Source organism: Lepidochelys kempii, chromosome 1 (assembly GCF_965140285.1).
Source record: "Lepidochelys kempii isolate rLepKem1 chromosome 1, rLepKem1.hap1, whole genome shotgun sequence".
In the NCBI taxonomy this organism is placed as follows: Eukaryota; Metazoa; Chordata; order Testudines; family Cheloniidae; genus Lepidochelys; species Lepidochelys kempii.
The window spans coordinates 250,865,722-250,880,961 of NC_136380.1; the positions used below are offsets into that span (position 1 = coordinate 250,865,722).

The 15,240-nt window shown below is 42.5% G+C and overlaps 1 protein-coding gene across 4 annotated transcripts in view; it reads left to right on the top strand.

Annotated features, from left to right (window-relative positions):
• Positions 1-15,240, top strand: part of TBXAS1 (thromboxane A synthase 1) — a 316,426-nt gene that overhangs the window by 137,699 nt on the left and 163,487 nt on the right. For all 4 annotated transcript variants that reach the window (XM_073323035.2, XM_073323042.2, XM_073323058.2 and 1 more), the window contains one exon: positions 8,918-9,014. In XM_073323035.2, the coding sequence (XP_073179136.1) occupies positions 8,918-9,014 (97 nt within the window). The remainder of the gene's footprint in view (positions 1-8,917; positions 9,015-15,240) is intronic.

Below are 15,240 nucleotides of genomic sequence, written 5' to 3' on the forward strand. Positions count from 1 at the left end.
ATCCAGACAAATGAACAAAGTCTGAATGGCAGTCAAACAAATTTGAAGAAACCTTGAAATCTACCAGTTGTGGCTTTCTTCCAGTATGTCTTGAGAATAGTTACCTAACATTTTGTTTTTCCACCAGCACATGGAAATGGAATATTTTGGGTTTAGACTATGTGCAAGGAGGTCAGATTTGAATAAGGCCATTCGCACTCTGTCCGTCACAATGTCACAGGAAAGCTGGTTCCTGAGTTGTGTGCTGAAACACACGGGGAAACATCTGCCACGTCATCACATGGAGGTCAGTCAAACATACTGTTTAACAAGTGCAGACAAAACAAACTTCATCCCAACTCAGTGAAAATGTTGCAGTCCACATGTGAATAATAAGACACAGACAAATACAACGAAGCTTGGTGGGAAACATGACGGGAAAATATTTTAGAAATTTTCTTCTGCCAATCTTGCCAGGTTAAAGTACTACAAGCATTTTCGGTTTTACCCAGCAGAAGCAGTGTATTCTGAAGCAAGGGAGGTGAGCTCGTATCTTGTTAGTCATATTGCCATTCATTTTCAGTAATATAATGGAAAGCACAATCCTATGAACAGCTTTCGTTTTGCATTAACGAAATAGAATACTGATACAGCTAATAAACAGTAGTGGTACACGCACACGCGCACACACAGAGATGTAGTAGTGATAATCATTTTAGCCCATTAGACAGTATAAAAATAAACTAAAACACCTTTGGGAAACTGAAGTCCTCCAACTGCAGAACAAGTTCAGTATCAGAACTGCATACTTCCGTATATGATGCTGACCCACCTCTGCAACTGGGAAAGAAATAGTCCAGTCTCCATGCCCATTCACTTCTGAGCCTCTCTCTTGAGACTGACAACTATGGTGTCAGTTTTGTTGGTATTTATAGAACTTCTCTCCACTTGGACTGACACTGCAACTAATTTTGCATAGGCCACCAAATACCCATCATATAATGCAGTCATATGCAGTCATAATACATAACCATACTTTTCTTCTCCATTGCACTTTTCATCCATTAAATAAATTAATCCTCTCAGCTCCCCTGTATGTAGGTAAATGTTGTTAATCTCATTTTACAGATGAGTTAACATAGTCATGGAAGGTCCAGTTCTCCAGTTTGTCCGAGCACATGCTTGAATACAGTGGACATGTGGGGAGCAGCACTAGGAAGCAGGTGTGGCCTTTATTCTGAGCTGCTAAGACCCAGCCCGCTGTAGAGGTGCATCGGAGTATCTCTAATTTAAACCTCTGGCATAAGATCTCTGAAGGGTACCACCATGCCCTCCCCCACAGAATGCTCCCAACAAGCCTCTTTCTCTCCCTACTATTACCCATGGAAATCTTACTGTTAAAGCACAAGAACCCTATACTGGGACCTGACAAGACTGGTGCTACTTTAAGAGGAGTACAAAGAATCATAGAAGATTAGGCTTGGAAGAGACCTCAGGAGGTCATCTAGTCCAACCCCCTGCTCAAAGCAGGACCAAATCATCCCAGCCAGGGCTTTGTCAAGCCGGGCCTTAAAAACCTCTAAGGATGGGGATTCCACAACCTCCCTAGGTAACCCATTCCAGTGCTTCACCACCCTCCTAGTGAAATCGTTTTCCCTATATCCAACCTAGACCTCTTCCACTGCAACTTGAGACCACTGCTCCTTGTTCTGTCATCTGCCACCACTGAGAATAGCTGAGCTCCATCCTCTTTGGAATCCCCCTTCAGGTAGTTGAAGGCTGTTATCAACTCCCCCCTCAGTGCAAGATAACCTCATCCAGTGCAATAAATGCCCCACTAACAATTATGTGGTGAAACCAAACAATCACTATGCTCTCGAATGAACTCACATAGGAAAAATCATAAAAGACAAAAACACCCTATCACCTGTGGTTGCTCAATTTTTTTCCACAAAGTGCTCACTCTATAGCTGATCTCTCAGTCCTCATCCTCAAAGGGAACCTTTCAAAAGACTTTGCTAGACACTAAAAATCATATACTGAACAGAGATACTGGATTTATGGCTTATTAGAACAATGTGTAAGCCACTAACCCCCCATAACCCACTCTATGACTGCAGGGGTTTTAAGGGGCCACTTCACCTTGAATGGTCCCATGTTTTAGCATCAGTAGTTAACACATATTCTATCTGTTCGATCTTGGTATTTAGCTGTAACACTCTTAGTACCTTTCCCAGATCCGAAGAAGACTTGTTATAGCTCAAAAGCTTGTCTCTTTCACCAACAGAAGTTGGTCCAATAAAAGATATTACCTCACTCAGCTTGTCTCGCTAATATCCTGGAACCAAAATGTCTACAACAACAGTGCATACCTCTCACTACGTGAAATTTAACTAGTGAGAAGTGAAATTTGCAGGGTTTTTTTTCGGGGGTGGGAGGAGAACTTAAAACCTCTTTCTGAAAAGAAATGTAGCTCCTCATAAAAAGGAGTTTATGAACAATTTAATCTTATATAGAAGTCATGGTGACCGTGTCTCCTCTTACAACTTCATAGTAGCTTGGATTTCTTCTTGGGGTTGGGAGACCTTTGTGTAACTGGATGACTGGGGAGGGAATACATGGAGGAAAGGGGAAAGAGACAGTCGAAGCTAGTGTGTAGGCCAAGACGTGGGTGCATTGGCAGAGCTGTGTTGGAAGCTTCCTTTCCCTGTGCCTGATGCTAACCAGTGCTCTTGATGCCTCATTCAGTAAGTTCACCTGTTTTTAGTAAGTCTATTTTTTAAGGCTACATCTACACTGCTTACCACTGGCGATGCCATGCAGGGTAGGTGTAGCTACATGCCACAGTGAAAAGTAGGCTGTGTCCAAACTTTGATGTGTAGCTCTACATAGCAGTGAAAGGCTCTGACTCCCCACTGCTGGAGCCTTTCCCTGCTGTGTCCCCCTGCCAGAGCCTTTCCCTGCTGCTGGCACTACACTGCTAAAAATAGCAGTGTAGACAGGGGAGGCTTTGCGTGGGCATGTAGAGACCCATGTAGGGTACATACTCACCGGGTTTAGGTGTGACTTTACTCACCTGAGCAGTGCCTCACCATCTACACAGCTATTGTACATATGCTAGGGGGGAGAACAGTATATGTACTCTACATGCCACTGTAAGGAGTGTGCAGTGTAGAGTACTACTTAGTACTACTATCCTAAGAAGTAATATGCATTTGTGAACTCTCTAATCTAAGGAATCTTGGCTTCTGAGCTGTTTGCCTCGAGTTCAGAACTTTGTTAACAGAAGAGAACAAAGGTTAAAGCCCTAGGCTGGGACTCGGGAGACTTGGGTTCAATTCCTGACTCTACCACAGACTTCCTTTGTGATCTTGGGCAAGTCACTTAGGTGGAGATTTTCAAAGACAAAAATGGTCATTAGGTACCTAAATCCCATTGAAAGTCAATAGAATTGAGGTGCTTTGCTATTTATACTTCTGAAAGTCTCCCCCTTTGTGTGTGCCTGGATTCCCCATGTGCACAATAGATAATACTAACCCTTCCCCCACCCTTTTGTCTGTCTTGTCTATTTAGATTGTAAATTCTTCTGCACAGGGATAGTCTCTTACTATGCTTATGTACTATGCTTACTAGCACATTGGTAAGACCCCACTCTCTTTTGAGGCCTCTTGGTGCTAGTATGCTACAAATGATGAGACAAATCAGCAGGGTCTCTCGCTCTTCCCCTCCTTTCTTTTCCTCTCAGTCCAGAGTAGCAGCCATCTTTGTGAAGATTGCATCTGGGTTGTGCGGCCGTTAGGCACATCACATTCAGTCCCATAGACTGTGGGCTTCTCACAGGAGTTGGATGAGGGCAGGACTCATGGCAAATCAATTTGCTGACCTCTGAAATAATTAAGCCAGCAGTATCGACCTTATTTTTAAATGAACGCACATATTTTTCTTTCCCATATTTCTCAGCTTGTTGTGAATGAGCCTCTCTAAAAATAATAGAGGAGGAATGATCTAGGAATGATCTAAGAAAATACACTTTCCTTCTGTATGCTTGCTACTTCTCCTCCTCTTTCTATTTGTTCTCCTTAGCGTGTTCTTTGTTCTCCCCAAGGGAAGGAGAGACATAGTATTTTCTTGTTTAGTTTGGCTCTCCAGATGATCTTCACCTGGTTTACGAGACCACAGCCTAGAAAACAGAGCCTTGTTGTTTATTGCCCAGCAGCATTATTTTTCTTAATGAGAAATGTAATGCGTCTGAAGTGCATGGGCCTGATAACAGATAGAGAGATCAAAGGCTTCTGAGAGTTGATGGCCCAGCTATAATCAGGGTGATTGGACTGCAGGTGTTTCCCACACAGATGTGCAGAAAGTGCCTTTTTAGCCATGATACACCATGCACACGTTCCACTCGTCCTGTGAAGTAAGGCAACTTTGAATGGTGGCCATCTTGCTAAAAGAGTGTGTGTTTTCTAATGGCATAGGACCTATTAGTTAATATGAGGCTATAAGGGACACTAGGAGATGGTCCAATAGAACTAGAATGATCACTGTCTGTGTCACTTTGAATGCAGTACTGATGGCACTAGGTGTGATCAGTATTTGTCCTCCAATGTGCCCTAAGACTGAGGTTTTAAGGTCAGTTGGGTGTGCCATGATGTAGTGTGAAAATCCAAATTTGGCTTCTAAAATCAGTACCTGGCAGATGCGGGATCATTGTGAAGTCAGCAGAGAAGAGGTGATGGCATGGCAAGGTGATTCAGAAGGGACCTCCATCTGGTTGATGATCATAATAGTGCTCCAGAAGGATCCATGATCAGCCCTTTCCTGCTGTGGAAAGGTACTGGATTGACAGCCTGGGTAATTGAAATCCTTTATTTATAGAGCAAGTGTAGCACAGAGAAGAGTAGTTAAAAATTTACCCAACCCCATTCCCTTCATCAGCTGTGATCCGTAGGACCCTTCTCTGGTGAGAAGGTCGCTGAGGCTCCATTCCATGCTCATTCAGTCCTTGCTCTCTATTCTGAGACTGCTCTCAAAGGGAAGGCAAATGGGATGGTGGTTTTAATGGTGTGTAGATATCTGTTCGCTAGGAGTTGGACTGATATCACCAACTTGTTACATATAGGCTACTGAACAGGGATTGCCAGTAACTGGCAACTTTTTTGACAGTGCGGGAGAGATGGAGGTGGAGGGTAGGCGCAGCTAGGGTTCTGGAAACCTATGGAGGAGGAGCTCCTCGTTGGCATGGTGCTGTAGTTGGAAGGATTTTGGTCTTGTGCGATTAAAAGGTGAGAGGGAGGGCCAAATTGTTCCCCCAATAAGTAGCATTGATCTAATAGCTAGAATGGGGGACTGGCAATCAGGACACCTGGGCCCTATTCTCCACTCTGATGCTGATTCGCTGAGTGACCTGGAGTATGTACTTTAATCCTTGTGCCTCAGTTTCCCCATCTAAAAACTAGGAATCATTATTCAGCTCTTTGTAAATACTTTGAACCAATAAGGTGCCTCTTATGATAGATGTTATATATTAATGATAGTACTTAGCATTTACATAAAAGTGTATCTTGTGTAAGGGTGGGATAGGGCAGGGATAGCTATTCACTCCTCCACCTTTCCTCCCTTCCCTACTCCCCCCACCGCATTAATACGCCCTCGATGTTGCTTTCCATCTTCTATTCACACCCTTCAACTCACCATCCCTACCTGGGTTGAAAACTGGACCCAACTGCTTCTATGCTTGCTGGGCTTGACTCCACTCTGCTGCCACATCTGCGGCCCTCTCACTGAAGCCTACTTCATTATCACACTAGGGAGACTAGAGGGCAGTCTGTGAGACAGCTTAGGCCCTAGCACTGGAGTAAACAGGGAGGAGTTGCAAGCAAAACTGTAAAAATTCCAAACTGTTTGTGTGCAGATAATTCCTGAGGAGAAAAGAAGAGCTCAGTTTGCTGAATAAATTATTGGTTGTAAACTGGCTAGACTCGACCATCTAGAGTTGAATTTGAACGACAGGCAAAATAATCCGTGTACTACATTAACTGCAATGTGTTTGTTCATTCATTCTTACAGACCAAACTGCAGCAAGAAATGAGAGTCATAAATGAGTTTTTATGCTTGCATGTGTCTGTGGGAGCCTCTTTAGTTATTAAAATGCTCTGGATACAGATTAACTTCTTTTTCTTAATATATCATCGTTTCACTCCCCTTGAGCTGCACACTGTTTGGGGGAGACAGTGAAAGGTTGCCTGGCTTTTCTGTAATTCTTGTAAGTAAGTCTGTGTTCTCTGTTGAACAGCTGTTGGATAACTTCTTACAGTAGTACTCCTCAGAGGGCAGTATAACTCACATCCCTGCGCTTCCTATAGAAACGGTACCATTTCTCCCATGGGAGAAGCACAGTCCTGTCACAAGCTATGGTAAATTAGGATACTTGACCTCCCTACCATGACAAGTAATAGATCTTTGTCTTTAAATTGCTGGCCTAAAAATGTGCGGGTTTTACTTATGTTGGGAGGCTCCCATTTAAACAGAAGAGATTATGAAAAGCTGAATGTGGCAAATAAATAGAAATACCACACAAGAGTAAGGTTAACCTGGAGAAACTTAATAAAAGGGAGTATCCTCAATTAACCGTGAATCCATGAGTTTCTTTTCTCTCAAAGTGTTTTGTAAAATATGACAAGAATATGCATTTTTTCCCAATAATAATCCTAAACTAACTATTGCTGTATAATAATATTAGATGAATATAAAGCTATATGGCAGAGGTTAAACGGTTATTTATTTGGAAATAATGGATTATTGTTCAGAAGTTTTTTTAACTTAATAGGGTATTTAAGAACAAATACAGGTAGGGAAATATCCTCTTGGTTTTGAGAACAAAGCCCTGATCCTATAGAGACTTATGCTCATTCTTGATTTTAACTCTCATCCTTAACGTTAAGCATGTGCCTGTGTTTTTGCAGGATCAGGATCCACGTGTGTAAAGCAGGAAAGCTCATGCGATCTTCCTTGACCTTCAGGTCCCCTCATCCCTTTTCTTTTCTTTTCTTTTCTTTTGAAACATAGAGGATGAGAGTTAGCAGATTATTACTGTGACTCTTGGACCTGAGTTTTCCCAAAGTGCTTTCCCATATTCCCACTTTTTTAGTTCCCAGAAAAAGTTAGGAATAACCTTCTAATAAACATACAGATTGGGGAAACAGAAAGGAGACATCAGGGGAACAGTTATGTTTTGGGGTGAAAGAAAGCAATGATACACTGATCCTCCCTTACAACCATTGTTCTTGAAAACCGGTTGAGAGCACAAAGGCAGCTCTGAACTTTGCATAAAAGCAATTTTAGCCTTTTAGTATTTTTAATCCCTGGGTACATCAATGGATTTTTTCCATCCATTCCCTCCTATGCCCCTCCCTTCTTTGTAACTGGATTAATCGTTACAAACAATAAGAGAGAATGTCTGGAAACTTCATTGCCAGATGCTAATGACAGCTGTGATTTCAAATAATGAGTCAGTTGAAGAGTACTGCCCCAGAAACAGGGACTCTATTACAAGCATTTATATCCAGTGCAGATACATTAGGTTCAAATAAACATATTATGATTCAAGTTTGTTATGTGTTAAAGTAAATTTGAGCTTTGTGAAAAATACTAGAATTGCATCTCAGGGGACCTCTCTACTAAACAGTACAGGCAACAGAATCGCCAGCTACCCCTACTACCTTGCCAATGTGCCTAACCTTTTATCTGGAGAAAATCATGTCTAGGAAGGAATGAAAGTTTTCATGGCCATTTGTTCTTTGGTGTGTCTCCAGAGACTTCAGACTAGTGGTGGGCAGAAGTGGAGAAATTCATAGTTTTGTCATGGATAAGAATTCAGACAATTGTTTGTACCTCTGAGGGTTTTATCATCGTGAGATCAGTCTTTCATCATGAGATTTTCAGTACTTCCTAGCTGAAGCGTGGTCTGAAACGCTGTACCAAGTGAGGCCACAAGCATTCTTTGTAAATGCAAATGCCAGGGCTCAGAAGAAAAGTGTGAGTGTTAACAAACATACTTATTCTGTGGTATCTGGTTAGACTGATGCAGATGATGTAGAAACAGGCCTATATTTTTTCTACATCTGAAGCAGATAAAGAATCTCACTTCATTGCCTGAGAAGCCAGAAGGAGCCATTGCATCAGATTCAGGAAACGATAGCTCCCTCCCCAAAGCTATCCAGAGTAAAGAGAAGACAGTGTGGTCTTATTCTTACTTAGAGGCAATACTGTCCTTTTCCCACCCCACCCCACCCTTCCTCTGTCATTTGTTTGTGGTAATGATAAAAACACCTCTGAGGTGGTCTACATCAGCAGTGCCATTGTTATTAGCAGCAGTGGAACTGCACTGTTGCCCAGTCAACAGTGACTGAACATGTTTCTGAACATGTTTAGGGTAGAAATGTTCAATGCAGATACAGCCTAGTGGTGGAAAGGCATTAGATTTAGACTGGACAGAGTTTCTCGTAATTCTTTCTTGTTTGGTTGGGTGCATTTTTTTCTTTTTTTTAATCAGTGTTTTCTTCCCATTCTTTTACAGTCTGTCTTTAGGGATAACATATTGTGTTATGTTATGTTATGCATTGAGTACAGTATATAACAAGCAGCTGTGCGTAAGTAGATGATGGACTGGTTCTTTAATTAGTTCTTAGCAAGTGTTTTAATTGGTGATGACAATGGATAAAATGTTTTTAATTGGTTCCTTTAAATACCAAAGAACTTGACAGCTTAATCTTTTTAAATATTTCAGAGGGGTGGAGAGATACTGAACTGCCAAACAGAATGGAAACCTGATATGAGTTATTTACAAAAAATGTATTTTAGCTAACAGAGGCATCTTAGGGAAGGTGGCTGTTCTCCGGCTGGCTATGGCTGCTAAAATGGTTTTCCACCTCCTTTGTAGATACTACATCGGTCGGCGAATGTACGTGTTGGTGTCCAAACCAGAGATGATAAAACATATCTTAGTGAAGGACTTCAGCAACTTCACCAACAGAATGGTAAGTTTGGTAGAAAGACTCTACCTCATACTGTAAATTCAACACATGGGAGGCCACATCCTGCAGTCCTCAGGCAGGCCAAAGCTCACATAGATTTTGATGGGGTTTTCCTGAAAAAGAAGCTTCAGATCTGGCACTGAGTGTTTCAGGAAAACCAGCTTTAGAGAGAAGGATGGATGAACTGCTGAATAAAACTAAAGGAATGCAAATTTGACCACACATGTTAAAGAGAGAAATAATTGTTTTTTGGGAAAAGCACTGGACTGAGACTCAGGAGAGCTGGTTAAATTCCCACTCTGCCACTGACTTCTTGTGTCCAGTCACTTAATCTCTCTGTGTCTTATAAATGGGAATAATACTATTGTGGCATTCCCCAGGGTGCAACCTGAACTGCTGGACTGCTGTGTCCCTTAGCTCTCCAACCTGGGATGCTTTTTACACTGCTTTGCTTGTGAACAGCAAACCCCTCTAAGCTCTGCTCATTCACAACCACTAGCATGTAAAGTCACTCCCAGATGAATACACGCATGTTATGCCCAGCCATCCATACAGGGTGACACCCGCATATCCCTCAGCCTTGGTTCCAGCCTTGGTTCCCAGAAATGTGGGTCTTATACTGTTCAGGACCCTCCTGGACAGTATAAACTCATAGATAGTCCATCATTCCAACAATGGGCAATGAATCTGCACCAGGCTTGTTGACTTAAGTAGAGATTCCCAAGAGCTTCAACCAAAACACACTGGTTTAGATCAAACAAGTTTATTAACTAGAGAAAGATAGATTTTAAGTGATAGATGCAAATAAGTCAGGACTGGTTACAAAAGAAATTAAAGCATAAACATACAAGCTAACTCCGAAACCCTACCAAGGCTAATCGGCTTAAAAGCAAAAGGTTTGTCTCACCATGAGCTGCAATACATTTCACAGGCTGCGTCCCTTTCCAGCCTCCGACCACTTCACCTCTTTATTCAGTTCTTTGAGAGTCATTGCTCTCATGAGCAGAGAGATGGAAGGAGCAGAAAGGTGGCTACGAACATTTTCCCCCACTTCTTATACCCCAGTTCTTTGTGCCATGAAAATCCTTGCTGGGTCATGGGGCAGGCAGTTTCATTGCATACATGAGCTCCAAACTGTCCTTCAGATGAACTGTAAATTTCTTGTTTCCAACTCTCCCCCACTGGAGAATGTCCAATTAAGCCAGTAATGGCTCTTTAGCACTTTGCTGGCATGCTAGGGTATCTTTGTCTCTGAGATATTGGTTTTTGGGCATTGCCCAGAACTACAATGTGTTTCAGTAACAATCATATAGCAAAATCTCATAATTTTACATGCAGTGTTGTCACACACATTTCAACTGGGTAATAATAATCTGCAGATTACGAGTTTTCAAATGATATCTCACAAGGCATACTTCATACAAAATATATCATATTGTTACAAAAGTGGTGAATGTGGGGTACAGGGTATCATATGAGGTACATGGTGTCACAACCTCCTTTACCACACCCTTTGTCTGTCTGCCTTGTCTATTTAAATTTGAATTCTTTGGGACAAGGGCTGTCACTTAAGATGTGTCTGTTCAGGTCTTAGCACAGTGGGGCTCTGATCGCAGTTGGGCACTACCATAATATCAAACAACAAAGAATAAGGATATGTTTAACAAAGACATCTTTGTATGGAATGTTTAATTATTTGTTTCAGATCCAGTTCTAAATATTTTTTTAAAATATTTTAAAATGCTCTTCTTAAGGATTGTTTAGAACAAATAATAAAAAGGAAGCTACAAAGGGATAGCAAACATTTCTGGTATCCAGTAGACATTTTACAGGAAAATATGGCCACACTTGTTTTTTGGCTTAACCTGTTCCCTTCTTCTTCCTACACATTCACAAGTACTATAAGCCTGAACCAAGTCTGCTCAAGCCTGTTGAAATATGTTACATGATGGGTGGTCATAATTAATGACCCTTCGAACAGCATAAGATAATCTTCAGAAGTTAGAGAGCCGCAAGACATGCACAACCTGCTCTGCAGGGCAGCACCTGCTGGGGTACAGTCTTGTGCCCCAATACCCTCCTGCCGGGCTAAGGCCAGGAGACACCCCTCCGCCCTCCACAGGGCAGAAGCCCCAAGCTTCTCCCCCGCAGTCTGGTAGGTGGAAAATAGGGGGCATGGAGGGCTCCAGAAGCCGCACTTTAACCGTTAAAGAGCCACATGTGGCTCACAAGCCACGGTTTGGCCATGCCTGTGTTAGATATTCAGGAGGACTGTATGTTCTCAAGGGTGAAATTCCATCTCTGATCTACTATCCATCTCAACTCCCCACTGCTCACTCTTCTTCTCTAATCTGCATGTTTTAATCATTGCCCATGTATACTGCTAGGTTCACCTGTGGACACCCTAATATTTTACTCTTCTATATCTCCTGTAACTTATTTTCTGATTTTCCTATCTACTCCGTGTCTGCCTGTAACTCTTGGCTACACTAGAAGCTCCTGCTGCTGAATGTTTCAAAGGCTGAAGTTCTCCTTGTGGGTAAAAAGTTCTCCCCACACTGTATTTTTATCTGAGAAACCCGCTGCTATTTCTCCCACAACAAGTGACCTGTCTCTTCCTGCCTACAACTTCCCTTCCCCATATTAGTTCCAGACAACTGACAATAATTAGATTCTACCCCATTTTCAGTATGCAGCCAGTTCCCCGTTGATGATTACCTGGAAATCAGGAAGGTTTCATACAGATATTAATTGTGTTTCTAATTAATTGTGTTTCGAATGCATCTGATGAAGTGAGCTGTAGCTCATGAAAGCTTATGCTCAAATAAATTTGTTAGTCTCTAAGGTGCCACAAGTACTCCTTCGCTTTTTGCAAATATAGACTAACACGGCTGCTACTCTGAAACCTTTCTAATTAGTCATCCTTGATATTTGAATCGTAAACTTCCCTCCCCTCTCTCAGCTTACTTGTCTGTCTTTCTATCGCCACTTCTCCAACATTGGCAGAATTTGTCTTTAAACTCATCTCTGTAGAAATTCTTATTAATTCTTTAGTTCTCTCCAGTTTGCATTTCCCCTTTTCATGGTCTCTGTAAACATCTGTGGAACTCTCTAAACTTATGGAGGTTCAGAACACTGTAAATTTACTCTCTTAGGAACAGGCGCTGACTTTCCAAAGTGCCGGGGGGGCGCTCAACCCCCAGCTGTGCCCCAGGCCCTGCACCCACTCCACCCCTTCCTCCAAGACGCCACCCTGCCCTGCCTCTTCCTGCCTCCGCTCCACCCCACCCCATCTCTTCCTGCTCCTGTTCCACCCCCTCTCCAAAGTGCGGCACTTCCTCACTCCTCCCCCCACCCTCCCCCAGCTTCCTGCACGTTGCAAAACAGCTATTAGAGGCTGGCAGGAGGTGTGGGGAGGGAGGAATAGGCACTGATAGATGGGGCGCACTGGCGGGCAGGAGGCGCTGAGGGGCCTGTGCGGGAGCTGATATGGGGACTGGTTGTGGTGGTTCAGCACCCACCATTTTTTCCCTGTGGGTGCTCCACCCCCAGAGCAGCCACAGAGTGGGCGCCTATGCTCTTAGGACCATGCTGTTCCCTGTCTGGCTAGGTACACATATAGCTCCCATTGCTATAGTGTCTGAGCAATCTCCTAAGTATTTATGGATTTAGTCTCACAATACCCCAACGTATCACTATTTCCATTCTGCAGATGGGGAATTGAGGCACAGATGAAGTGATTTACTCAAGCTCACACAGGAAGCATATGGCAGAGGAGGGAAAGAACGCAGGTCTCCTAAATTCCAGTATCTTGCCCAAAAGACCATGCTTCCTCTACCCTTTGTCATTATCGCTGGTTTGTTGGATGACTGAATCGAATTGGAAATACTCTTCCTTGGGCTTGCTTCATTTACTTCTGAGCTTTTTATCTACCTGTTCTCCTGCTTGCTCATGCATTTCTAATCTTGGAGGTTTCTATCTCCCACCCTTCACTTTGTCTGCTGTCCACCTTCTTCCATCTATCATTCCTCACAATGTAGGATGGTCAGCCTTCTACTGAGGACATGGCTACACAGGGACATCCAGGAAAATTAATCCAAATTAACTAAAGGAGTGAATTTGAAGCAGATATTTAAACCACATTAAACCTCTGTGTGAATACCCTCATTCACAATGAAAGTGATCTTAATTTTGTTTGGCTTAATTCACTTCCAGAGCATCCATACAGGAATTTAATGCAGTTTAGCTAATCTGTTTCAAATTCAGACCTTTAGTTAATTGGGATTAATTTTCCTGCATGTCCCCATGTAAACAAACACTTTACTCATCCACATCTATCTGAAACTGGTTGTTTCTGTCTTACCTATTTCTTTTCGTGGAATTTCACCCAGAAAGCTTCCTTTCCTCTTTAGCTCACACTTGATTCTCTCAGTGAAGTGTTTTGTGATGCTGTGTATTAAGGATTCTATATAAAAAATAAATAGTATTGAATTGTATGTAAGACAGGTCATTTGAGTTTATTCAAATGTGATTTTGTATGTGTGAATAATGGTTGCAGAGGGACAAAAGCACTTTCCAAGTAATAAAAGCCTTTTTCTCGTTGCCTGCACAGAGGTTATTTTAAAGCTTTTAAGGGAGTGCTTCTGTTTATACTTTAGAAAATTACTGAAAGCAAGGTCCTTCTCTACTATATTAACAATTTCTACTTGCTAGTGTAGAATTTAAAATGCAAAAATAATATTACTCTGGGTTATTTTCCCCCTAAATGTTATGCTGATGAAATTTAGAGACTAAAGCATTGGCTTTTGAGTAAGCACTATGCACAAAGCTTTGCTAATGCCAGCTCAGTCCTGACATAGAACATTCCTGCTGTTCCAGTCTCTTGAGCTGAGGCTGTGAGTCTTGTAGTGGTTTTCTGATGCACTTGAACGGAAAGTAGGACAAAATCACCAAGCATTTTTTTCACACGTCACCAAAACCAGGAGGCAAGTCCAACACAGGCAAAATCTTAGTACATTAACCCAGCATACCACAGAGGCAGTGGTGGCTATGACATGTTAACAAAACCTCTCTGTAAGACCTTGTCTATAATTGCAGCGGCATGTAGGATAAGTCTAGCAAAACACTGCAGTGAAAGGTAGGCTACGCTCACGCTCACTGCAGCATGTAGCTTTACCCATGCCAGTGAACAGCTCCAGCAGCAGCCGGGTAGCAGCAGTGAAAGGCTCTGGCAGTGGGGAGCTGACAGAGCCTTCCCCTGCTGCCTTCCTCCACCTGAGCCTTTCCCTGCTGCCAGTCTTTCACTGCAGAGGGAAAGGCTCTGGGAGCAGGACATATACGCTGCTTAAAAATAGCAGTGTAGATGCGGCAGCTCCCCACTGCCAGAGCCTTTCCCCACTGCAGGGAGCTTTCAGAACCTTTCCCTGCCTCAGGGAGCTGCCAGAACTAGTGAAAGACTCCAGCAGTGGGGAAAGGCTCCAACAGCTCCTTGCTGCCAGAACCTTTCCCTACTGCCTTCCCCCGCCAGAGCCTTTCACTGCCATGTGTAGCTACATGCTGCAGTGAGTGTGGATGCAGCCTGCCTTTCACTGCAGCATATAGTAGCATGTAGCCACATATAACACTGATGCCACTATAAAAAAGGCCAAAGTGTTGTTTAAGATTATGCACATGAAGTCAGTATTTGCTAGGTTGTATTTCCCTCAGTACAGAAGGGCCTCTTGGTGTGGTTCTCCCCTTGGTTTGACACAGCCTGGCTTTGTTATCCTTCCTGGTACAATGCAAAGCTTATTCTTCTTTTCTTTGGTGTTGGCTGGGCTGGAGTTATTCATTGGAATGACAAGGGTGTTTTGAGGACAGATCTCATCATTTTTTAGGGGCACTGGCAATGGATTTAAGTAGTTTAATGTGATATATTTTATTATTATTATTGGTATTATTGAAGCAGTTGGTGCCCCTGTTGTATTAATTTAGATGGACTATATGGGTCAAAGGTGTTAATATAACCCAGTCACTGACCAACATTAAACGGCATTAAACAAGGTCCAGAATGTGGTATACAAGGCCTTAGCCTGTTTAGTACCACAGCAAACACACCATTACATTTTTAACGTTTTATTAAAGATACTGAAAATAAGGAAAAACAATTAAAATGTGAAGTATTAAGTAAGGAGTTCTTTTTAACAACATCCCTTGTTCCCTTTCCCTTTACCTGGAGAGAGTTTTAGAA